We start from the raw sequence: 24,414 nt of genomic DNA, 5'->3' as shown, positions 1-24,414 counted from the left end.
CCCATACGTTTTCTCCAGACCCACCTTGCTCCGACGGGCACTGAGGCATCGACCGACAGCGTCATCTACGTCGCCCAGGCTGGCCACCCAGGCGGTTTGGACTTCCTGGAGGGTTATGGCACCCAGCCCACCGCCGGGGTCCTCCTCGCCTCGCTGAGTGGCCACTTCCGCCATCCCTTCCAGGACGCAGGGCAGCTCCGATTTCAGCCAGGCCAGGGGCAGCTCGGCTCCCGAGTAGCACAAGGCGGCCGCCACCATTTCGGGGGCCACGCCCACGCTTTCCGCCTCCTGTGGGGCCAAAAGACAAAGCCGGGGCCTTCGATGACAGAGGGAGGACTCCAAAGTTGGTCAGAAACTATATTGGCCGGAAGGACAATGAGTTGCAGGCAGTCCTTCGCTGACAACGGTTTCATCAGTCATGGTTTTCTCCGCTAGCGGTTCGGAACTGACATGCACGGAGAGTCCGTGATGACTCTGGGCGGGTGGGCCTCTGCAAAAGTTCTGACCGAGGCTTCCCAAGAGCATGAAGCAAACACCTTGTCCCGACCAAAAAACCCTTTTTATGAATTGATTGTGAATTCTGTAAAACTTGGCAAGGAGTCTCGGAGAGTCTCCGAACTAATGAAGCTCCTGCAAACTCCCCTCCCCTCTCGCTCCTCTTTTAGGGAAGGAAGGGAGGAAGGGAGAAAGAAAGAAAGAGAAAGGAAGGAAGGAAGGAGGGAGAGAGAAGGAAGGGAGAAAGAAAGAAAAAGAAAGAAAGAAAGGAGGGAGGGAGAAAGAAAGAAAGAAAGAAGGAAGAAAGGGAGAAAGAGAAAGAAAGAAGGAAGGAAGGGAGAGAGAAAGAAAGAAAGAGAAAGGAAGGAAGGAAGGAGGGAGAGAGAAGGAAGGGAGAAAGAAAGAAAAAGAAAGAAAGAAAGGAGGGAGGGAGAAAGAAAGAAAGAAAGAAAGAAAGAAAGAAAGAAGGAAGAAAGGGAGAAAGAGAAAGAAAGAAGGAAGGAAGGGAGAAAGAAAGAAAGAAAGAGAAAGGAAGGAAGGAAGGAGGGAGAGAGAAGGAAGGGAGAAAGAAAGAAAAAGAAAGAAAGAAAGAAAGAAAGGAGGGAGAAAGAAAGAAAGAAAGAAAGAAAGAAGGAAGAAAGGGAGAAAGAGAAAGAAAGAAGGAAGGAAGGGAGAGAGAAAGAAAGAAGGAAGGGAGAGAGAGAGAAAGAAAGAAAGAAGGAAGGGAGAAAGAAAGAAAAAGAAAGAAAGAAGGGAGGGAGGAAGAAAGAAAAAGAAAGAAAGAAGGGAGGGAGGGAGAAAGAAAGAAGGAAGAAAGGGAGAAAGAAAGAGAAAGAAAGAAGGAAGGAAGGGAGAAAGAAAGAAAGAAGGAATAGAGAGAAAGAAAGAAAGAAGGGAGAAAGAAAGAAAAAGAAAGAAAGAAGGGAGGGAGGGAGGAAGAAAGAAGGAAGGGAGGGAGGAAGAAAGAAAGAAGGGAGGGAGGAAGAAAGAAGGAAGGGAGGGAGGAAGAAAGAAGGAAGGAAGGGAGGGAGGGAAAAAGGAGAGGAAAGAAAGAAGGACTACAAACCTGGCACTAGACGCAGCTTCAGAGGATAATCCAGGGCTGGAAGGGACCTAGTGGTCATCTAGTCCAACCCTGCTCCAGCGGCACATTGTGAGTTTCTGTCTTTTGATCCCCCAGTTACACGACTTACATGGCCACGCCCACCCAGTCCCATGACCCCCACCACCACCAAGCCACGCCCACCAAGCCACGCTCACAGAACCGGTCGTAAAAAAATGTAGATTACACCACCGATATAGACACACACAGACACACCCAAAATATCTGTGTACGAGACAAAAAGAAAAGAGCTTGGGCAGGCTTCCGATATATCCTAAGGCCCCTGGGCCCCCAAAGATAACATGCCCAGGAGTCGAACTACAATTCCCACAACCGCCGGGGGCTACAATTGAAGGAGACGCATACAGAACTGATTGGGGGTGCGGGGAGAACTCACCCTGATCAGAGCCACCATTTTCTGCCCGTCGTCCCGCAGCTTCTCCTGCCTCTGACGCTCCACCTCCTCGGGCGAGGCTGACGGGGCTCGACACAGACCCTGGGGCTCCCCGGGGGCTTCCACCACCTCTCGCTTCAGCCTGCCCACCTCCTCTTTCTCCGTCCCGGCGAGGTGGGAGGGCTGGGGATCGCCGTGCAGGCTGGTGCAGTGGCACACCTCGCAGATCCGTCCGCCGCCGCTGTTGCGGAAAGTGCAGTGTTCACACTGCCAGCTGGGGGCCTGCGGGAAGAGAGAAGGTGGAGGGGGGGTCGTCCGGGATGGAGATGAGCGCCGGGGGTGCCAGACTGGGCACGGATAAGATTCGGGATCAGGCGCGGCAAAGATCGGACGTCGAGATCGGGGACGGGGAAAAAGTGACATCAAAAACGGGCCGAGGTCAGAGAAGACATTGCGGATTGGGCCTGGCAAAAATGAGACCCCGGGAGCAGCCCCAAAAGATAGCGCCACCCGGAAGCGGAACTACAATTCCCACTACAGCTGGCATTCAATCTGACATCGAGACGAGGCACGGCGAAGATCGGACATGACCAAGAAGAGACATCATAAATCACACGTAGTCCCAATCTCTTGCCCGTAGCAGTCTTAGCCGTCTTGGGTCTCGATGTCCGATCTTAGGCATGAAAGCCGGCTGGGTGAGTTTGGGCCAATCAGCAGGAGACTGGGAGTTCTAGTCCTGCCTTAGGCATCAAAACTATGAGTGACTTTGGGCCAATCACCAGGAGACTGGGAGTTCTAGTCCTGCCTTAGGCATCAAAACTATGAGTGACTTTGGGCCAATCACCAGGAGACTGGGAGTTCTAGTCCTGCCTTAGGCATCAAAACTATGAGTGACTTTGGACCAATAACCAGGAGACTGGGAGTTCTAGTCCTGCCTTAGGCATCAAAACTCTGAGTGACTTTGGGCCAATCAGGAGACTGGGAGTTCTAGTCCTGCCTTAGGCATCAAAACTATGAATGACTTTGGACCAATAACCAGGAGACTGGGAGTTCTAGTCCTGCTTTAGGCATCAAAACTCTGAGTGACTTTGGGCCAATCAGCAGGAGACTGGGAGTTCTAGTCCCGCCTTAGGCATCAAAACTATGAGTGACTTTGGACCAATCACCAGGTGACTGGGAGTTCTAGTCCTACCTTAGGCATCAAAACTATGAGTGACTTTGGACCAATAACCAGGAGACTGGGAGTTCTAGTCCTGCCTTAGGCATCAAAACTCTGAGTGACTTTGGGCCAATCAGCAGGAGACTGGGAGTTCTAGTCCTGCCTTAGGCATCAAAACTCTGAGTGACTTTGGACCAATAACCAGGAGACTGGGAGTTCTAGTCCTGCCTTAGGCATCAAAACTATGAGTGACTTTGAGCCAATCACCAGGAGACTGGGAGTTCTAGTCCTGCCTTAGGCATCAAAACTCTGAGTGACTTTGGACCAATCAGCAGGAGACTAGGAGTTCTAGTCCTACCTTAGGCATCAAAACTCTGAGTGACTTTGGGCCAATCAGCAGGAGACTGGGAGTTCTAGTCCTACCTTAGGCATCAAAACTCTGAGTGACTTTGGGCCAATCACCAGGAGACTGGGAGTTCTAGTCCTGCCTTAGGCATCAAAACTCTGAGTGACTTTGGACCAATAACCAGGAGACTGGGAGTTCTAGTCCTGCCTTAGGCATCAAAACTATGAGTGACTTTGAGCCAATCACCAGGAGACTGGGAGTTCTAGTCCTGCCTTAGGCATCAAAACTCTGAGTGACTTTGGACCAATAACCAGGAGACTGGGAGTTCTAGTCCTGCCTTAGGCATCAAAACTCTGAGTGACTTTGGGCCAATCAGGAGACTGGGAGTTCTAGTCCTGCCTTAGGCATCAAAACTATGAATGACTTTGGACCAATAACCAGGAGACTGGGAGTTCTAGTCCTGCTTTAGGCATCAAAACTCTGAGTGACTTTGGGCCAATCAGCAGGAGACTGGGAGTTCTAGTCCCGCCTTAGGCATCAAAACTATGAGTGACTTTGGACCAATCACCAGGTGACTGGGAGTTCTAGTCCTACCTTAGGCATCAAAACTATGAGTGACTTTGGACCAATAACCAGGAGACTGGGAGTTCTAGTCCTGCCTTAGGCATCAAAACTCTGAGTGACTTTGGGCCAATCAGCAGGAGACTGGGAGTTCTAGTCCTGCCTTAGGCATCAAAACTCTGAGTGACTTTGGACCAATAACCAGGAGACTGGGAGTTCTAGTCCTGCCTTAGGCATCAAAACTATGAGTGACTTTGAGCCAATCACCAGGAGACTGGGAGTTCTAGTCCTGCCTTAGGCATCAAAACTCTGAGTGACTTTGGACCAATCAGCAGGAGACTAGGAGTTCTAGTCCTACCTTAGGCATCAAAACTCTGAGTGACTTTGGGCCAATCAGCAGGAGACTGGGAGTTCTAGTCCTACCTTAGGCATCAAAACTCTGAGTGACTTTGGGCCAATCACCAGGAGACTGGGAGTTCTAGTCCTGCTTAGGCATCAAAACTCTGAGTGACTTTGGGCCAATCACCAGGAGACTGGGAGTTCTAGTCCTGCCTTAGGCATCAAAACTCTGAGTGACTTTGGACCAATCAGCAGGAGACTAGGAGTTCTAGTCCTACCTTAGGCATCAAAACTCTGAGTGACTTTGGACCAATCAGCAGGAGACTGGGAGTTCTAGTCCTGCTTAGGCATCAAAACTCTGAGTGACTTTGGACCAATCAGCAGGAGACTGGGAGTTCTAGTCCTGCCTTAGGCATCAAAACTCTGAGTGACTTTGGACCAATCAGCAGGAGACTAGGAGTTCTAGTCCTACCTTAGGCATCAAAACTCTGAGTGACTTTGGGCCAATCAGCAGGAGACTGGGAGTTCTAGTCCTGCTTAGGCATCAAAACTCTGAGTGACTTTGGGCCAATCACCAGGAGACTGGGAGTTCTAGTCCTGCCTTAGGCATCAAAACTATGAGTGACTTTGGGCCAATCACCAGGAGACTGGGAGTTCTAGTCCTGCCTTAGGCATCAAAACTATGAGTGACTTTGGGCCAATCACCAGGAGACTGGGAGTTCTAGTCCTGCCTTAGGCATCAAAACTATGAGTGACTTTGGACCAATAACCAGGAGACTGGGAGTTCTAGTCCTGCCTTAGGCATCAAAACTCTGAGTGACTTTGGGCCAATCAGGAGACTGGGAGTTCTAGTCCTGCCTTAGGCATCAAAACTATGAGTGACTTTGGGCCAATCAGGAGACTGGGAGTTCTAGTCCTGCCTTAGGCATCAAAACTATGAATGACTTTGGACCAATAACCAGGAGACTGGGAGTTCTAGTCCTGCTTTAGGCATCAAAACTCTGAGTGACTTTGAGCCAATCAGCAGGAGACTGGGAGTTCTAGTCCCGCCTTAGGCATCAAAACTATGAGTGACTTTGGACCAATCACCAGGAGACTGGGAGTTCTAGTCCTGCCTTAGGCATCAAAACTCTGAGTGACTTTGGACCAATAACCAGGAGACTGGGAGTTCTAGTCCTGCCTTAGGCATCAAAACTATGAGTGACTTTGGACCAATCAGCAGGAGACTAGGAGTTCTAGTCCTACCTTAGGCATCAAAACTCTGAGTGACTTTGGGCCAATCAGCAGGAGACTGGGAGTTCTAGTCCTACCTTAGGCATCAAAACTCTGAGTGACTTTGGGCCAATCACCAGGAGACTACCTTAGGCATCAAAACTATGAGTGACTTTGGGCCAATAACCAGGAGACTGGGAGTTCTAGTCCTGCCTTAGGCATCAAAACTCTGAGTGACTTTGGACCAATCAGCAGGAGACTAGGAGTTCTAGTCCTACCTTAGGCATCAAAACTCTGAGTGACTTTGGGCCAATCACCAGGAGACTGGGAGTTCTAGTCCTGCCTTAGGCATCAAAACTCTGAGTGACTTTGGGCCAATCAGCAGGAGACTGGGAGTTCTAGTCCTGCTTTAGGCATCAAAACTCTGAGTGATTTTGGGCCAATCTCCAGGAGACTGGGAGTTCTAGTCCCGCCTTAGGCAAGAAAATTATCTAGGTGACTTTAGGCCAATCACCAGGAGACAGTGAGTTCTAGTCCAGCTTTAGGCAGGAAAGCTAGTTGGCTGACTTTGGGCCAATCAGCAGGAGCCGGTGAGTTCTAGTCCCGCCTCAGGTATGAAAGCTGACTGACTGACTTTGGGCCAATCACCAGGAGTCAGTGAGTTCTAGTCCTGCCTTAGGCATCAAAGCTATCTGACTGACTTTGAGCCAATCACCAGGAGTTGGCGTGTTCTAGTCCCGCCTTAGGCACAAACACCCTCTGGGTGTTTTTTGGGCCAACCACCAGGCGACAGTGAATTCTAGTCCCGTGTTAGAAACCGCTTCCTCTTGGAAGCTCCCCCCATACTCACATCTTCCTGCTGGGATCCGCTCTCTTCCCCCCAAGCTATCAGGGGCTTGGCATCGCCGGTGCCCGGTCTCCCAGCTAGGCGCGGCCTCTCGCAGACGGCGCACAGGACTGTGGCCGACTCATTCTCAAAGGTGCAGCTTTGACAGGACCAGCGTCCTCTGGCCAGCTGGCCCGGGCTGGTCAGTTCGTCGTCCAGGCCGAGGTTCTGGGGGGTCTTGCACCCCCGAGGCCGGTCGCAATTGGTGCAGAGAATGGAGGAGGCCTCGTTGTTCTTCTGACAAGCTGCGCACCGCCAGGGTGGGCGCGGGCTGGGGATGGGGCGGGAGGATGAGAGCGGGGGGAGGCTGGGGGGTCGCAGGGAAGTTGTTTCTGAGGGGATGCTACAGAGGCTGCAAAGAGACAAGAACCCGACGCTGTATGAATCGCAAGTGACTAACCAATACACTCATAAATTCTGGGCACAATGAGAATGTATCTGCCGAAAATAAACTCCGCATCGGTGACAAGAAAAGCATCCGGCCAGGAAACACTCAATTCCATTCAGTGGGCCAGACTCCAGCCCCGCAAGGGATGATGGGGTCATTAAAAAATGAGGATCCTATGGTTAGAGCTGGTGCGGTGGCCTAGAGGTAGAGCTCTTGCCTCACAATCAGAAGACTGTGAGTTCGATCCTAGGTAGAGGCTGACATTTCTCTCTCTGGGCACAATGAGACTATATCTGCCGAATAAAACTCCGCAATGGTGACAAGAAGGGCATCTGGCCACTAAACACTCTATTCATATTCAATTGCCCAGACTCCACCCCCCCCCCAAAGGATTATGGGGTCGTTAAAAGATGATGATCTGCTGCATACAGGTGGGCCTCGACTTACAACCATTCGCTTAGCGACCCAAGTTACAACGGCACTGGGAAAAGCCACTTGAAACTTCTCCTCGCTCTTACGACCATCCGCAAGGTCATGTCGCGTGATCAAGATTTGGGCGCCCGGCAACCGATGGTCGCACTGCAATTGTCATTTGCGACCTTTCCTGCCAAGCCAAGTCAACGGGGGAAAGCCGGATTCGCTTAACGGCCGGGTGATTCACTTAACGACCGCAGCCGTTCCCTTCACTGCCACGTCGTAAAATCGCTTGCCGCTCGCTCACCATTTGGCCCCCATTAGGGTCATTAAGACTACCTGTATCTCAGATTAATTTGGAGCGGGGGACAGAGGGAAACAATTCTAGCAGAGGGGAAAATGGAGGGGTGGTTTGCTTTGCATCCAAAAATCAGGAAGTGGAAACCATTTTCCTGTGGGGAGACTTGCACCCAAGAAGGTACTGTTGTGGCCCACTAGCGGCAAGCAGACCTGGCAGCAGATTCGGACAGTGAGGAGGGTTGGGGAGGAACCTGGGCCAGTCCTGGAGTCTGGGGAAGGCTCGGATGAGGGCTCTGTGTCGGAGGCAGAGAGGGGGCCAGGGCCGTATGCCAGTTATCAGCTGCCTTCGGAGTCCGACATCAGTGAGGCAGAAGAACAGCTGGAGCCTGTTCCCTGTGTGCGCATGCGCAGAGCTGCCAGACGAAGGGAACAGCTAAAGAACAGGGAGTAAGGTGGACGAGGAATGGCTCCTCCCAGAAGAAATAAAAGAGGGAGCGCCAGGGGAGTGGAGTTTGCAGGAGGCCAATGAAGTTCTCTTCATTGGTTCGGGATTCTCCGCGGCTCCTTGCCAAGTTGAACAGAGAAGGTCTGTGACCGTAAATCCTCCCTCGAAAGACTAAAAGGGGGTTTTGTCGGGACAAGGAGTTTGCTTCAGGCCCTTGGGAAGCCTCGGTCACAACAGATACCTGGGGTTGGGGGGCGGTGGAGGACTCTGCCACGCTCTGCTAGGGTTCTTGACCGGTACCCGATGGTGATGCGTCCGGGAAGGATGCTTATGAAACAGCCAATCGCAGTTAGGACACAAACTCTGATTGCAAGCCGCGCAGTGCTGAGACGGGGCTTCTAAACCGCAGAGCAGGCAGGTGTCTGGAGGCAGATTCCCTGCAGTCCGGGAAAAAGAGAGGGGGGGAGGAGGGGGGGAAGGAGAGAGAGAGAAAGAGAGGCAGAGAGAGAGGGAGAAACAGAGAGGCAGAGAAAGAAAGAGAAACAGGGAGGGGGGAGGGAGAGAGGGAGGGAGAGGGAGGAGGGGAAGGGGAGGGAGGGGGAAGGAGGGAGAAACAGAGAGGCAGAGAGAGACAGAGAGAGGGAGGGGGAGAGAGGGAGGGAGAGAAAGAGAGAGGCAGAGAGAAGGAGGGAGAAACAGAGAGGCAGAGGGGGGAGAGAGAGGGAGTGAAAGAGAGAGAGAGGCAGAGAGAGGGATGAAGGGAGAGAGAGGGGGGAGAGAGGGAGAGGGAGGGAGAGGGAGAGAGGCAGAGAGAGGAGGGAGGGAAGGAGGGAGAAAGGGGAGGGGAGGGAGAGAGAGAGCGGAAGGGAGGGAGAAACAGAGAGGCAGAGAGAGACAGAGAGAGGGAGGGGGAGAGAGGGAGGGAGAGAAAGAGAGGCAGGAGGGAGGGAGAGAGAGGGGAGAGAGGGAGAGGGGGAAAGGGGGAGGGAGAGAGAGAGAGCGGAAGGGAGGGAGAAACAGAGAGGCAGAGAGAGGGAGGGGGAGAGAGGGAGGGAGAGAAAGAGAGGCAGGAGGGAGGGAGGGAGAGAGAGGGGGGAGAGAGGGAGAGGGGTGAAGAGGGGGAGGGAGGGAGAGTGGAAGGGAGGGAGAAACAGAGAGGCGGAGAGAGACAGAGAGAGGGAGGGGGAGAGAGAGAGGGAGAGAAAGAGAGGCAGAGAGAGAGGGAGGGAAGGAGGGAGAAACAGAGAGGCAGAGTGGGGAGAGAGAGAGAGAGAGAGAGACAACAATTTTCTCAAATTTTGTTCCGCTTAGGTCTCAAAACTCAAGACTCCGGTCCATCTCTACATCAGAGGCAGATTTTATTCCCCAGTTATCAATCAATCAATCAATCAAAATTGAGCTGGAAGGGACCTCGGAGGTCTTCTAGTCCAGCCCCCTGCTCAAGCAGGAGACCTATAACATTTTAGACAAGTGAATGTCCAGTCTCTTCTTAAAAACCTCCAGTGATGAAATACCAACAACTTCTAGTGACAAGCTGTTCCACCGGTTAATTGTCCTCACTGTTAGGAAGCTTCTTCTTAATTCCAGGTTGCTTCTCTCCTTGTTTAGTTTCCATCTATCGCTTCTTGTCCCGCCTGAATGTGCTTTGGAGGATAATTTGACCCCTTCTCTTTGTGGAAGATTGCTTGCTTACGACCAAAATGGAGCCTAAAAGGTTTGTCGCCAAGAAAGATAAATTGTTCCGTGAACTTGGCTCCGTTTTACAAACCTTTCTCGCCCACGGCTGCTCCGCGAATCACTGCCTTTGTTAAGTGAGTCACACGGTCGTTAAGTGAATCTGACTCCCCCGTCGACTTTGCTTGTCAGAAGGTTGCAGAAAGAGACATGGCCACCGTCATAAATAGGAGCCAGTTTCTGAGGGTCTGAATTTGGATCCCATGACCATAACGGTCAGAAGTGTGAAAAATGTTCATCAGTCACTTTCTTTGGCGGTGGTGTAACTTCGGTCATTAAATGAATTGTTGCTAAGTCGAGGACTACCTGTAGTAGGAAGCCTGTAGAGCAGTGTTACCTGATCTCGGCCCCTTGACTTCAACTCCCAGAATTCCCCAGCCAGCTCTTTTCCCCCCTGTTTACTGAAGTCAAGATATATTACGTTTACTGCATACCCACCATCTATTAAGAAAGTTACTCTACGTGGCTGCCTGGGGAATTCTGGGACTTGAAGTCTGCACATCGGAACGTTCCCAAGGTTGGAGACCCCCGATTGAAGACTTGTGGACTTCAATTCCCAGAATTCCCCAGCCAGCTCTTTCCCCCCCCCCCCCCAGTTTCTTGAAAATCAAGATATATTACGCTTACTGCATACCCACCGTCTATTAAGAAAGTTACTCTACGTGGCTGCCTGGGGAATTCTGGGACTTGAAGTCTGCACATCGGAACGTTCCCAAGGTTGGAGACCCCCGATTGAAGACTTGTGGACTTCAATTCCCAGAATTCCCCAGCCAGCTCTTTCCCCCCCCCCCCAGTTTCTTGAAAATCAAGATATATTACGCTTACTGCATACCCACCGTCTATTAAGAAAGTTACTCTACGTGGCTGCCTGGGGAATTCTGGGACTTGAAGTCTGCACATCGGAACGTTTCCAAGGTTGGAGACCCCCGATTTAAGACTTGTGGACTTCAATTCCCAGAATTCCCCAGCCAGCTCTTTATATTCCCCCCGTTTGTTGAAATCAAGATATATTACGTTTACTGCATACCCACCGTCTATTAAGAAAGTTACCCTACGTGGCTGGCTGGGGGATTCTGGGACTTGAAGTCTGCACATCGGAACGTTCCCAAGGTTGGAGACCTCCGATTTAAGACTTGTGGACTTCAATTCCCAGAATTCCCCAGCCAGCTCTTCCCCCCCCCCCCCGAGTTTGTTGAAATCATGATATATTACGCTTACTGCATACCCACCGTCTATTAAGAAAGTTACCCTACGTGGCTGGCTGGGGAATTCTGGGACTTGAAGTCTGCATATCGGAACGTTTCCAAGGTTGGAGACCCCCGATTTAAGACTTGTGGACTTCAATTCCCAGAATTCCCCAGCCAGCTCTTCCCACCCCACCCCAGTTTGTTGAAAATCAAGATATATTACGCTTACTGCATACCCACCGTCTATTAAGAAAGTTACCCTACGTGGCTGGCTGGGGAATTCTGGGACTTGAAGTCTGCATATCGGAACGTTTCCAAGGTTGGAGACCCCCGATTTAAGACTTGTGGACTTCAATTCCCAGAATTCCCCAGCCAGCTCTTCCCACCCCACCCCAGTTTGTTGAAAATCAAGATATATTACGCTTACTGCATACCCACCGTCTATTAAGAAAGTTACCCTACGTGGCTGGCTGGGGAATTCTGGGAGTAGAAGTCCACCCACCTTCCAGGGGCTGAGATCAGATCTTTAAATCTCTCCCCCACCTCTGGTCTAAAAGATCCTTTTGATCTTGGTTCATCTCAAGCCCGCAGTTTGATTATGAACCTGGTTTGCGTTACAGAGTCAGTCCCACGAATGTGGCCCCTTACAACCAACCGCCCGGGGCTCTTTCTCATATTTACCTGCGTGAATCATGGCTAAAAGTGGATTCGGGGATCCAGCATCGGCCGTCTTTTTGATCTGGAGAAAGAGAGGAGAATCAGGACCATGGAAGGACGAGGAGAGAAACAAACCTTCATTCTAGGTTTCCTGCCTTGACGGTCAACGTAGGCCTTGAAGAAAATGTAGAGCAATCCCGAAGGAAGGAAAATCAGCCCGTCGGCCAGTTGATACATCTTCTCCCTCCGTCCTTCGCTGACGGCCACAATCCCGCCCGATATTTCTGTTGCTAAATGACACCCTTGCTTTGCCCCATTTTGTGACGTTTCTGGCCACGGTTGTTAAGTCAATCCCTGCAGTTGTGACGTTGTTAAGTGAACTTGGCTTTGTCCGAAGGTCGCACGAGGGGAACCACATGATTTCCCCCGGGGGACACTGCGGCCGCCATGTCAGTCCGTTGCCAAACGTCCAGATTTTGATCAAGTGACCATGAGGATGGTGCAACGGTCGTTAAGTGTGAAAAGCGGCCGTAAGTCCCTTTTTTTTCAGCGCCGTTTAGTGACTTGGGTCACGAAACGAACGGTTTGAAGTAGAGGGAGATCTGCATGTGGGATTCTCTCCTGTTGCTCAGCATTAGCGTGTTGGTTAAGCGAGCCCTGCCTGATTTGACTATTCTTCCCCCCCACAGTCGTTAAGTGAATCACACGGTCGTTAAGCAGATCACATGGTCATTAAGCAAATCCAGCTTCCCGCCCATCGACTCTGCTTGTCGGAGGCTGGCGGGGAAGGCCGCAAATGGCAACCGGGTGACACACACACACACATCCCGGCCTGCCGCAACGGTCACGAATCCGTGCCTAGCGTGGATCACACGATCCCAGGGACACTGTGACGGTCGTAAGTGTGAAGCCTGCTCACCAGTCCCTTGTTTCAGTGCTGCTGTTAACTTCAATTGGTTCTTAAATGAGTGGTTGGAAGTCAAGGACACCCCCTCCCCCCCCTGGACCGATGTTTCTCATCCTTGAACGTTTGAAGATGAGTGGACTTCAACTCCCAGAGTTCCCCCCACTGGGGAATTCTGGGAGTTGAAGTCCACCCATCTTCAAGGGGCTGAGATTGAGAAACGCTCCCATGGAGAGACTTACAAACAAAATGCTCTCACCCAGCTCCCCAAACATGACCAACCCTCTGAAGTGAACTCAAAAGATTCTTCTATCCCAAGGACCAGCCCATAGATTTCCACTGTTCTCCTCTCCTCTGACTTCTGCGCATCAGGCACTGGACCCAGCTGTTCCTCCTCTTCCTCATCAGCCACCTCCGGACATGGCGACTGTTGACTCTCCATCTCAGGGCTGACGGATGGCCCAGACTCCCCCTCTCTCGCACGACCCACCTCACTCCCGACTTCACCCCACCATCCTGCCCTATAGCCCTGCTCACCTGTAATACCTGGTCCATTAATTCTTGCAACACCTGAGGGTTGGGGTGTGTTTCCTACACAAGGAAAAAGAGTCACAAGTCTCCTTCAACTCTTTGCAGGGACCCCTAAAGGTTCTCTAGCAGTCCCCGTCCGTCCTCCCACCAGACCGGCTTGGTCTCACGCCCCCACCGCCCCGTACCGAAAGGACAAGGGTCAGCTCTGCGCGGAGTAGCATGACGTCTACGGTGACGGATGCCACTTGAGGAATGTCTGGCTCGACCTGGGAATCTGGGAAGTAAAGCCCGTCGGCCTTTTGTTCCAAATAGCCGTACAGCCGGAGGACGTCCCGTCCACCCTGCAGGAAGAGAAAGTGTCATTTTGGCAGGCCAAGGGGTGACACATACAAAACGCATATAAAACAGAGAGAAGGTGAGAGAGAGAGAGAGAGAGAGAGAGAGAGAGAGAGAGAGAGAGAGAGAGAGAGAGAGAGAGACAAAAAGAAAGAGAAAAGAATAAAAAGAGATAGAGAGAGGAGAAAGAGAAAGAGGGGGAGAGAGAAAGGAAGAAGAGAGAAAGAGAAGGAGGGGAAGAAAGTGAAAAGAGAAAGAGAGAGAGGGAGAGACACAGAGAGAAAGAGAGAGAGAGAGAGAGAGAGACAAAAAGAAAGAGAAAAGAATAAAAAGAGATAGAGAGAGGAGAAAGAGAAAGAGGGGGAGAGAGAAAGGAAGAAGAGAGAAAGAGAAGGAGGGGAAGAAAGTGAAAAGAGAAAGAGAGAGAGGGAGAGACACAGAGAGAAAGAGAGAGAGAAAGAGAGGAGAGAAATGGAGAGAGAGAGAGAGAAAGGGGTGATAGGGGAAAAGAGAAAGAAAGAGAAGGAGAGAAAGACACAGAGAAAAATAGAAAGGGAGAAAGAAAAATATAGAGGAAAAAACAGAAAAAGAAAGGGACAGGGAGAGGAAGAGTGAGAGAGACAGAGAAAGGGGGAAGAAGAGATAGAGAGAAAGAGGGAGAAAGGGAATAAGAAAGAAAGCGAGAAAGAGGGAGAGAGAAAGGGAGAAAGAAAGGGAGAAGAAAGAGAGAGAAAGAAAGAGGGAAAAGGGAAAAAGAAAGAGGGAGAGAAAGAGGAGAAGGGAAAGAGAGAGGGAGAGAGAAAGAGAGGGGACAGGGAGAGGGAGAAAGAGAGAGAAAGGGGGAGAGAGAGAGAAAGAAGAGAGAGAAAGAGAGCGAGAGGGAGAAAGGGAAAAAGAGAGAGGGGGGAGAGAAAGAGACAGAGAAAAAAAGAGAGAGAGAGGACAGAAAGAGGGAGAGAAAGAGCAGGGAGGGAAAAAAGAGAGGAAGAAAGTGAGAGGAAGGGAGAGAAAGACATAGAGAAAAAAGAGAGAAGGGGGAGAGAGAAAAAGATACAGAAAAAGGGAGAGAGTAAGAGAGAAAGAGAGAGGAGAGAAAGAGAGAGGTGGAAAGCAGAAAAGAGAAAAAGAGAGGGATGGAGAGAAAGACACAGAGAAAAAGAGAAAGAAAAAGAGAGAAAGAGGGCAGGGAGAGAAAGAGAAAAAGAGGGAGAGCGACAGAGAAAGGGAGAAGAAGAGATAGAGAGAAAGAGGGAGAAAGGGAATCAGAAAGAGAAAGAGGGAGAGAAAAGAAAGGGAAAAGAAGAGCTAGAGAGAAAGAAAGAGAGAGGGAGGAAGGGAAAAAGGGAAAGAAAGAGGGAGAGAAAGGGAAGGAGGGAAAGAGAGAGGGAGAAAAAGGGAGAAAGAGAGAGAGATTTTTGCCAACATTTATTCGATGCCGGATCTTCTTTAAAACATTTGGAAATTGTTGGGAAAAGAAAGCATAATTTCAGTAGATCCATTCCTTCATCTCAGCAAAAAAACAACAACTGTATATTATACACAACAACTGTATATACTGTATATTTTTTTAGAAAGGAAATTCCATCCCCTACACAACCTCAAAACCGGCATTTTAAAGTACGTAGTATTTCTCAACCTGGGACGCTTTGAGGGGGTGGACTTCAACTCCCAGAATTCCTCAGGGAGCATGGGGGGAAACGAGGGCACTTTTATGACTCGTGGACTTCAACTCCCAGCATTCCCTAGCACAGCCTGGCTGACTCGAGAATTCTGGGAGTTGAAGTCCACCCCTCTCTTCAAGTGGCAAAACACTGTTTTAAAGGATTCCTCTCCAAAAAAGCCTGTGGATTCTAAAAGCTTGGCTCTTTTGGGGCCTTGATCCCAGATCCCCTCCCGGGGAAATCCCTGCCCGGGAACGTGGGAAGCCCCGTCAAAAATTAAGCAAAATTCCGGGGAGATTTTTCTGCTAATCGTAGACAAGCAAGCCGATAAACTTTGGAAAGTTTTCTGAATTCCCGGGGATTCCCAGAATCAGGTTATTTCTCTCCAGAAAGGATCCCCTGACGAAGGACCTGCCCCTCCCAAACCCCATTTCTTAAACATTATCGAGGCTTTCAATCCATTCTCTGGAAATTCACCCTGGAATTGGAAAAGAAGAGAAAATAGGGAATTTCATTCCCGGTTCGAGTTTGGGAAGCTCCGGTGAATTTTTGTTTATTTTTTATTTTGAAGCCTTTAGGATCTTCTCCAGCGTAAAACTCAAAACTTTAAATCCAGCGGGACCGCCGCCGAGAGAAGGGATCCAATCTGGGAGGCGGGGGTGGGAGTGGGGGGGGCTTACCTGGATAGTGTCCACCGTATCTCGGAACACCGGATTGTTAAATTTGACCATTCGCCAAAAATAAGGTTTGCGAGGGTGCAGAAGGTTCCGGCCGTATTTCTCCAGGATTTGGAAAGCGGTGGAGATCATGCGGAGATCCACCTGGATCTGAAGAGGGATTGGCAGTTCAGCAATGTCTGTTCCCCCCCCCCTCCCGCCCCAGAAGCTGTAACCGGTTCTGGGTTCGAATGCAGCTGGCCTCCGAGGCGTTCTCAGAAGCACGCTTAATTCAGCTGGCGCTCGGCTTACGTCCGTTATAATGGCACTGAAAAAAAGTGACTTAGGACCAGTCCTCGCACTTAGGACTGGTCCTCGCACTTATGGCTGTATTAGCATTCCCACGGGGTCACATGATCCAAAAATTTGGGGCTTGGCAACTGGCAGGTATCGGGGGAGGAAAAACAGTTCCCATTTTGTGATTCTTCCAAGTTTGCTTTCCGGCTAGCAAAGTCGAACGGGGGAAGCCAGATTCGCTTAGCGACCATGCAATTCACTTAGGGACCGTGGAGAGAGAGAGAAAAGGATGCCAAACTGGGCACGACTTGCTAGAACGGCCGCCTCGCTGAGCCAGGGAAATTCTGGTGGCCGTTAAGTCCAGGACGACCTGCAATCAGCCCACCCAAACTGTTTGCCTTGAGGACTAGAAGCTTTGTTTTGGAAATGGGAGGTCTGAGGAGCGTGTCACTAAATTCCCCCAAACTGAGGAATGGAAAGAAATGAACGCCAGATCGTACCTGGCCCCTTACACCTAGCCAGACTGCTTCCAAGGTGAGTTTAATTGCATTTCTATTTATTTATTTCCATTAATTAATTCCTTAATTATTAATTCATTAATTTATATGCTGCCTCTCTCACTGTCAAGGGACTCTGGGTTGCCTGCGACGATATAAAAACATCATATAAAACAATAAGTACATTTTAAAAAAATGTTTCTGCTTAATTTTCAGCTTTTGCAAAGTCGGTTTCTTCCATCAATGGGTTCAAGTAGCATTTCAGGTGGGCACTCAACAGGTAAAGCATCCCACATGGGATCCACCTCTCCTCTTGCCCCACCCCTCACCTGCTCCTTGGCACTGAGGGCGATCTCCCCCTCCACCATGGGAAAAATGAGCATTACAGGCAGACATTCAACAGGCAAAGCATCCAATATAGGATCTACCCTCCCTTTTAAACTACTCCTCGCCTGATCCTTGACGTTGAAGTCCACTTAACTCCCCTCCAATGGGTAAAAAGACCGCTACAGGCAGACATTCAACAGGTAAAGCATCCCACATGGGGAAATCTATCGTCCCTCTTATCCACGCCACATCTACACCAGGACATTTTGAGGGCAGCTTTCCTCTCCCAGCAAGGAGTAAATGGAGCATTACGGGCAGGCATTCAACAGGTAAATCATCCAGTGTGAAAATTACTCTCCCTCTTACCCACTCCTCAACTGCCCCTTGGTGTTGGAAACCCAGTTTCCTCCCCTTCAGTGAGTAAAATAGCATTGCAGGCAGACATTCAGCAGGTAAAGCATCCCACGTGGGGAAATCTCACCTACTCCATTACATAGGAGGGCATTTTTCCTCTCCCCACAAGGAGTAAACAGAGCATTAAAGGCAGACATTCAACAGGTAAAGCATCCCACATGGGGAAATCTATCATCCCTCTTATCTACTCCACATCTACTCCACATCTACTCCAGGACGTTTTGAGGGCAGTTTTCCTCTCCCCGCAAGGAGTAAATGGAGCATTACGGGCAAACGTTCAACAGGTAAAGCACCCCATGTGGGGAATCTATCGTCTCTCTTATCCAGCGGTGGGCTTCACTTATTTTTATCACCGGTTTGCTGTACGCGCGCATGCTTGCTTCACACATGCACTTCCGCGCATGCACCGGGCCAGAAAAACATGTCTAAATAGGACGGCATCTCCATTACCGGTTCGGCCGAACTGGCTGAATACTACTTCTGCTCTTATCCACTCCTCGCCTACTCCATGACATTTGAGAGCATTTTTCCTCTCCCGGCAATGAGTAAACGGAGCATTACAGGCAGACATTTGACAGGTAAAGCATTCGGCGTGGGGTCCACCCTCCCCCTCACCTCACCTGCTCCTTGACGTTGGCTCGCAAAATGCCCTTCGCGTCGATTTTCAGGTATTTCTGGGGCGGAGACAAAGGCGCTTCCACCAGGCTCTGCAACAGTTCGGCGTTTTGTTCGGAAGGATTCTGGATCAAGGCGGTGACCAGCTCCTTCCGAAGGGCCGCGAATGCATGCGCGGCGTCCCCCATCGCTGTCACACACAAACACACAAAAATCAAACGTGAGATGCTGCTTTGGCAATCGCCGGCAAACTGGAAAATTCCTTTGCAGGGCAGAAAAAGCAACATTCCTTTGGAAACCAGGCGCAGGGACTCGAGTTACAACAGCCCTACCAGGTAGGCCAAAGGCGATGTTTTATGCCGAGGAAGTCTGTCTGCAGAAAGACCCCGCCTTATGGCACTCTGCTTAGCGACCATTTGACGTTATGGCAGCGCTGGAAAAAAAGGGACTTAGGGCCCTTTGTCAGACAGACAACCTTTGTGGTCATGAGAGTCTTGGCCGTGGCCTCGTATTTATGACGGTCGCAGTGTCCGGGGGGAGGGGTCACCTGATTCCCCTTTGCCGCCCTTCTGACTGGCACAGTCAACGGGGAAGCCAGATTCACTTAACAACCAAGTTACTAACCGAAGAACTGCAGTGAGTCGCTTAACAACTGTGGCACGAAAAGTCCAATACTGGGGCAAAACTCACGTAACAGCGGTCTCGCTTAGCAACGGTAATTCTGGGCTCAATTGCGGTCGTACGTTGAGGACTCCCCACAGTCTGAATCAGAGTTGAATTCTGTCAATGGGCTGGGGAGTTCTGGCAATTGAAGCCCACTCCTCCTGACCTCAAGAGACCCCAGAAAATATGATCTTCTCTACATATAATGTATAAAACGTGTTTCTGTGTGTGTGTGTCCCAGCAAAACTCTGGAACGCCTTGAGCTATTTCAACCAAACTTGGTACACAGGTAACCTACTCTCTGGAAACAAATACTGGGGGGGGGGGGGGAGAGGTGGGTTGCTCCCGGTTCGGCTCAGATCGGGCGAACCGGTAGTAGTGGCGGTGGGAGGCTCCGCCCACCTGCCCGGACGATTCTGTGCATAAACGTCACGCGGCCGAAGTTTTCCAGCATAACTGTGGAATGCCTCGAGCAATTTCAACCAAATTTACTCTCTGGAGAAAAATATTGTGGGGGTTAAGATACCCCTAACACCCCTCGGGTGGGTGTTCTGTTAAGATACAGCTTGTTGTGTCTTAAAATGGCTTCTACCGTGTAGTGGAGTTGCCATGGTAACAGCTTCACAGTACTCTACAAGGGGGCTCCCTCTGGTAAGGGGGAAAATCCAACATTAGAAATTACGTTTGGTCCACACATTTCCCCCCCCCCCATAAATAAATACGCGGGCAACGCCGAGTTATCGGCTAGTAAATGATCAAGTCAGCTCTTTCTCTCAGCCCAGCCCACCTCGCAGGGTTATTGTTGCGACGAAAACAGGAGGAGGAAGGAGGATTAGGGACATTTCCCCCCAATCCCTTGAGTTACTTACAAAGTACAGGTAGTCTCGACTTACAACAGTTCATTTAGTGACCGCTTGAAGATACACCAGCACTAAAAAAAAAGTGACCTAGGGCCGTTTTTCACACTTACGACCGCGGCACCATACCCCCATGGTCATGTGATCAAAATTCAGACGCCTGGCAACTGACTGATACTTATGACGGTTGCAGTGTCCCAGGGTCAACGGGGGAAGCCCGATTCACTGAACAATCACGTTCCTAACTTAACAGCTGTAGTGATTCCCTTTAATGACGGTGGCAAGAAAGGTCCTAATGTGGGGCAAACCTCAATAAATTTATCACTCAGCAACATAAATGTTGGACTCAATTTTGGTCCTGGCTTGAGGACTACCTGAAATAAGGTCAGGATAGACTAATAATAATAATAATAATAATAATAATAATAATAATAATAATAATAATAATAATAATAATAATAATAATAATAATAATAATAATGTCAGAAATAGAAATCCAATCACTGACAAACACAGTCCGAGTATTCAGCACCGATATTTCAATGCAGTTTGGCATGGAAAAATGTGCCACTGTATCCATAAAAAGGGGCAAAATCACTACATGTGAGGGAATTGAAATGCCCAATGGCCAACTAATTAAATGCAACGAAAATGAAGCCTACAAATACTTAGGCATTTTGCAGTTGGATAACATCAAACATGGAGAAGTAAAAACTATTGTCAGGAGAGAGTACACCAACAGAGTTAGGAAAATTTTGAAATCTAAATTAAATGGTGGAAATACAATCAAGGCCATAAATACCTGGGCAATACCAGTTATAAGATACACAGCTGGTATAGTTAACTGGACACAAGCTGATTTGGACATTTTGGACCGAAAAACCAGGAAACTAATGACAATGCACTACAGTTTACATCCACGTGGTGACACTGATAGACTATACCTGCCCCGAAAATCAGGTGGCAGAGGATTATTACAAGTGAAGCAAATAGTTGAAGAAGAAAAACACGCACTAGCTGATTATTTAAAAGAAAGTCAAGAACATCTATTAATCGAAGTAAAGAACAAAAATCTACTGAAGGCCCAACAGACGAAACAAGAATACAGAAAAGATGTGATAAAATCAAGAATGGAGAGTTGGCAGAACAAAGCCTTACATGGTCAATTTCTGGAAAAAATAAAAGATAAAGTGGACAGTGAAAAAACTTGGTTATGGTTAACAACAGGTACAATAAAGAAAGAAACAGAGTCACTAATCCTGGCTGCGCAAGAACAAGCTATCCGAACAAATGCCATTAAGGCCAAAATCGAAAAATCCTCTGATGATGCCAAATGCAGACTCTGCAAAGAAGTTGATGAAACTGTTGACCACATACTCAGCTGCTGTAAAAAAAACACGCAGACGGACTATAAAATGCGGCACAATTCAGTGGCACAAATGATCCACTGGAATTTATGCAAAAATTATAATATTAAAACAGCAACAAACTAGTGGGAACATAAGCCTGAAAAAGTCATCGAGGGTCAGATGGTAAAAGATCCTGTGGGATTTTCGCATACAAATGGACAAAATACTGGCGCATAACACGCCAGACATCACACGGGTTGAGAAAAATAAGGTTACAATCATAGACATCGCAATACCAGGTGACAGCAGGGTCGACAAGAAGGAACATGAAAAAGTTGCGAAATACCAGGACTTAAAAATTGAAATCCAACGATTATGGCACAAACCAGCAGTGGTAATTCCAGTAGTAATCGGCACACTGGGTGCTATTTCAAAATCACTGGAATTACATTTAAAACAGTTAAAACTTGACAAAATCACCATCAGTCAAATGCAAAAAGCTGCACTGCTTGGATCTGCACGTATATTACGAAAATACGTTACGACGTCCTAGGCCCCTGGGTGGGGCCCGACTAGTAATTAACGCCAAATTCGGCGAAACAACTGGCCGCTGTGATACAATCGTATAATAATAATAATAATAATAACAACTACTACTACTACTACTACTACTACTACTACTACTACTAACAAGAACAATGATGATGATGATGATGACAACAGCAACAAGAATGAAGACACTACCACTACTAACAATTTTATTATGATTTTATGATTTAATATTGATTTAATATTTAATAAAATAATAAATTGTGTTTATTATTATATTTTATTATTATAATGATATTTGTAATGCATTTTAAAATGTGCAGTTGACTAGTTTCATGTTTAATGAATAAAAGATAATTTTAATAATTTTATAACATATAATATATATAATATAATGTACTATAATGTAATGTAATATGATATAAGATGATAATATAATATAATATAATATAATATAATATAATATAATATAATATAATATAATAATACAATACAATACAATAGTATAGTATAGTATAGTATAGTATAGTATAGTATAGTATAGTATAGTATAGTATAGTATAATATAATATAATATAATATAATATAATATAATATAATATAATATAATATAATATAATATAATATAATAATTTTAAAAAGGTACTTGGTTGATACCTAGAATGCTGGCAGCAACCCGTATCAACCATATCAACTGCCGGTCAAAACGGTATTTGTGATATTTTTAAATGTTCAGTTGACTGAGTTTTCTGTTTAATGAATAAAATATATAATGATGATGATAATAATAATAATATTTAAACACCCCATTTTTAATACTTTTTAAAATGTTCAGTTGACTGTTTCCTGTTTAATGAATATAAATAATACTACTAATATTTTAACCCCCCATTTTAATACTTTTGAAAATGATCAGTTGACTGAGCTTCATGTTTAACAAATAAAGTATATAATAATAATAATAATAATAATAATAATAATAATAATAATAATAATAATAATAATAATAATAATAATAATAATAATAACAATAATAATATTTTAACCCCCCCATTTTCAATACCTTTGAAAATGATCAGTTGACTTGAATGAATAAAGGATATAATAATACTAATAATATTATTTTAACCCCCCATTTTTGATACTTTTTAAAATGTTCAGTTGACTGTTTCCTGTTTAATGAATATAAATAATACTACTAAAATTTTAACCCCCCATTTTAATACTTTTGAAAATGATCAGTTGACTGAGCTTCATGTTTAACAAATAAAGTATATAATAATAATAATAATAATAATAACAACAACAACAACAACAATATTTTAACCCCCCCCCATTTTCAATACCTTTGAAAATGATCAGTTGACTTGAATGAATAAAGGATATAATAATACTAATAATATTATTTTAACCCCCCATTTTTGATACTTTTTAAAATGTTCAGTTGACTGTTTCCTGTTGAATGAATGAAGTATAGAACAATAATAATAACGACTACAGCAGCAATAATAATATGTTCCCGTCCCATTTTCAATGCTTTTGAAAACGTTCAGGTTGACTTTGAGTTTCCCGTTTAATGAGCCAAGGATTAATATCCTTATTAAGGATGATGGAAGGCAACCCGGGGAAACTTTGGGAAGTCCTAAGATCTTTGATCTGTCAAACCCACCCAAGAGTTTGGGGGACCCCCGAAGTCTCCATCAAGGAGAAGAGAGAGCGCGTTGCAGGGACTACAAAGACCTACTCCCCCCCAGCTCCCCCCCTTTAAGACCGTGAGTCGGGGAACGATGGGAGTTGTAGTCCAACCCTCCTAAGGAGGAGGAGCCGTGGCCAAGAGAGGGGCGGCCAACCGAGAGGATCAGTCGCAGCCCCGCAGCCCCCCGAAGAGCCCAACGATCCGCTTCCTCCGGGCAGCCCCCTCCCCATTCCCCCCAAAGCCCCGGATTCGAACCCAGGGCAGGGAAAGATTGCCACGGGGAAGGACGGGATCGGCCTACCTTGCAACCAGGGTTTTTCCCCACCCCAACCCCGCTTTGCACGAAGAAGAAGCCGCCGCCTGGAAGAGGGGAAGAGCCGCCCGCTGGAAACCGAAACCGGAGTCAAACAAAGAGACCAAGAAGCGACCTCCGGGGACGCGGAGGAAGAACTACAAGGAGTAGGGAGGCGAAGAGGAGTCGGGGAAGGGGGCCTCTGAGCATGGGCAGAGCGCCCAAGGATGTCCTCCTCCTCCTCCCCAGCCCGCCCCAATGGCCAGGGAAAGGCCGTTGGCGTGGATGGGTGGACGGATAGCAGCCACGCGCGAGGAGGAGGCGCATGTCAGCCCCTGACCTTCCCCTCCCCAGGCTTGCAAAGGGGAGCGTGGGAAAAGCGTCTCCTGGGTAAATGGGGGGGGACACGCGGGCCCCGTGCGTGGGAATGCCACTTTCCAAAGGGCCGCCCGAGGAGAAGGACGATAGGAAAAGGAAAGGAAGATAGAAAAAGGGAAGGGAAGGAAAGGAGGATTTTTAAAAAGGAAAGAAAAAGGAAAAGAAAAGAAGATAAAAAAGGACAGGAAAGGAAAGGAAGATAGACAAAGAGAAGGGAAGGAAGATAGAAAAAGACAGGAAAGGAAGATAAAAAAGGGAAGAAAAAGGAAAAGAAAGGAAGATAGAAAAGGACAGGAAAGGAAGATAGAAAAAGGGAAGGAAAGGAAGATAAAAAAAGGAAAGGTGAGGAAGATAGGAAAGGAAAGGAAGATAGAAAGGTGGAGAGAAGGAAAGAAAAATAGAAAAAGACAGGAAAGGAAGATAGAAAAAGGAAAGGAAGATAGGAAAGGACAGGAAAGGATAAAAAAGGAAAGGAAACAAAGAGAAAAAAGGAAGGGAAGGAAGAAAAAGAGAAGGAAAGGAAGATAGAAAAAGGGAAGGGAAGGAAGATAGAAAAGGACAGGAAAGGAAGATAAAAAAAGGAAATGAGAGGAAGATAGGAAAAGGAAAGGAAGATAGAAAAGGGAAGAGAAGGAAAGAAACATAGAAAAAGACTGGAAAGGAAGATAGAAAAAAGGAAGGGAAGGAAGGAAGAAAAAGAGAAGGAGAGGAAGATAGAAAAAGGAAAGGAAGACAGAAAGGAAAGGAAATGGAGAGCAAGTAAAGAACGAAGG

The 24,414-nt window shown here is 47.7% G+C and overlaps 1 protein-coding gene across 3 annotated transcripts in view; it reads right to left on the bottom strand.

Annotated features, from left to right (window-relative positions):
- Positions 1–24,414, bottom strand: part of LOC309400400 (E3 ubiquitin-protein ligase RNF31-like) — a 56,755-nt gene that overhangs the window by 20,054 nt on the left and 12,287 nt on the right. For 2 of the 3 annotated variants that reach the window (XM_081968872.1, XM_081968873.1), the window contains exons 2-10: positions 17,863–18,047; positions 15,732–15,878; positions 13,240–13,395; positions 13,061–13,114; positions 11,644–11,701; positions 8,283–8,478; positions 6,459–6,846; positions 1,995–2,273; positions 25–288 (exon numbers count right to left, since the gene is read on the bottom strand). In XM_081968872.1, coding sequence (XP_081824998.1) covers positions 25–288; positions 1,995–2,273; positions 6,459–6,846; positions 8,283–8,478; positions 11,644–11,701; positions 13,061–13,114; positions 13,240–13,395; positions 15,732–15,878; positions 17,863–18,047 — 1,727 coding nt within the window. Of the gene's footprint in view, positions 1–24; positions 289–1,994; positions 2,274–6,458; positions 6,847–8,282; positions 8,479–11,643; positions 11,702–13,060; positions 13,115–13,239; positions 13,396–15,731; positions 15,879–17,862; positions 18,048–23,272; positions 23,557–24,414 lie in introns of those variants that run through there. The other variant, XM_081968874.1, reaches the window with a different exon arrangement.

This window comes from Natrix helvetica (assembly GCF_964273705.1).
Source record: "Natrix helvetica genome assembly, chromosome: W".
NCBI classification, from domain to species: Eukaryota; Metazoa; Chordata; class Lepidosauria; order Squamata; family Natricidae; genus Natrix; species Natrix helvetica.
Note: the sequence above shows the minus strand (reverse complement) of the source record. Positions and strands in the feature narration are given on the sequence as shown.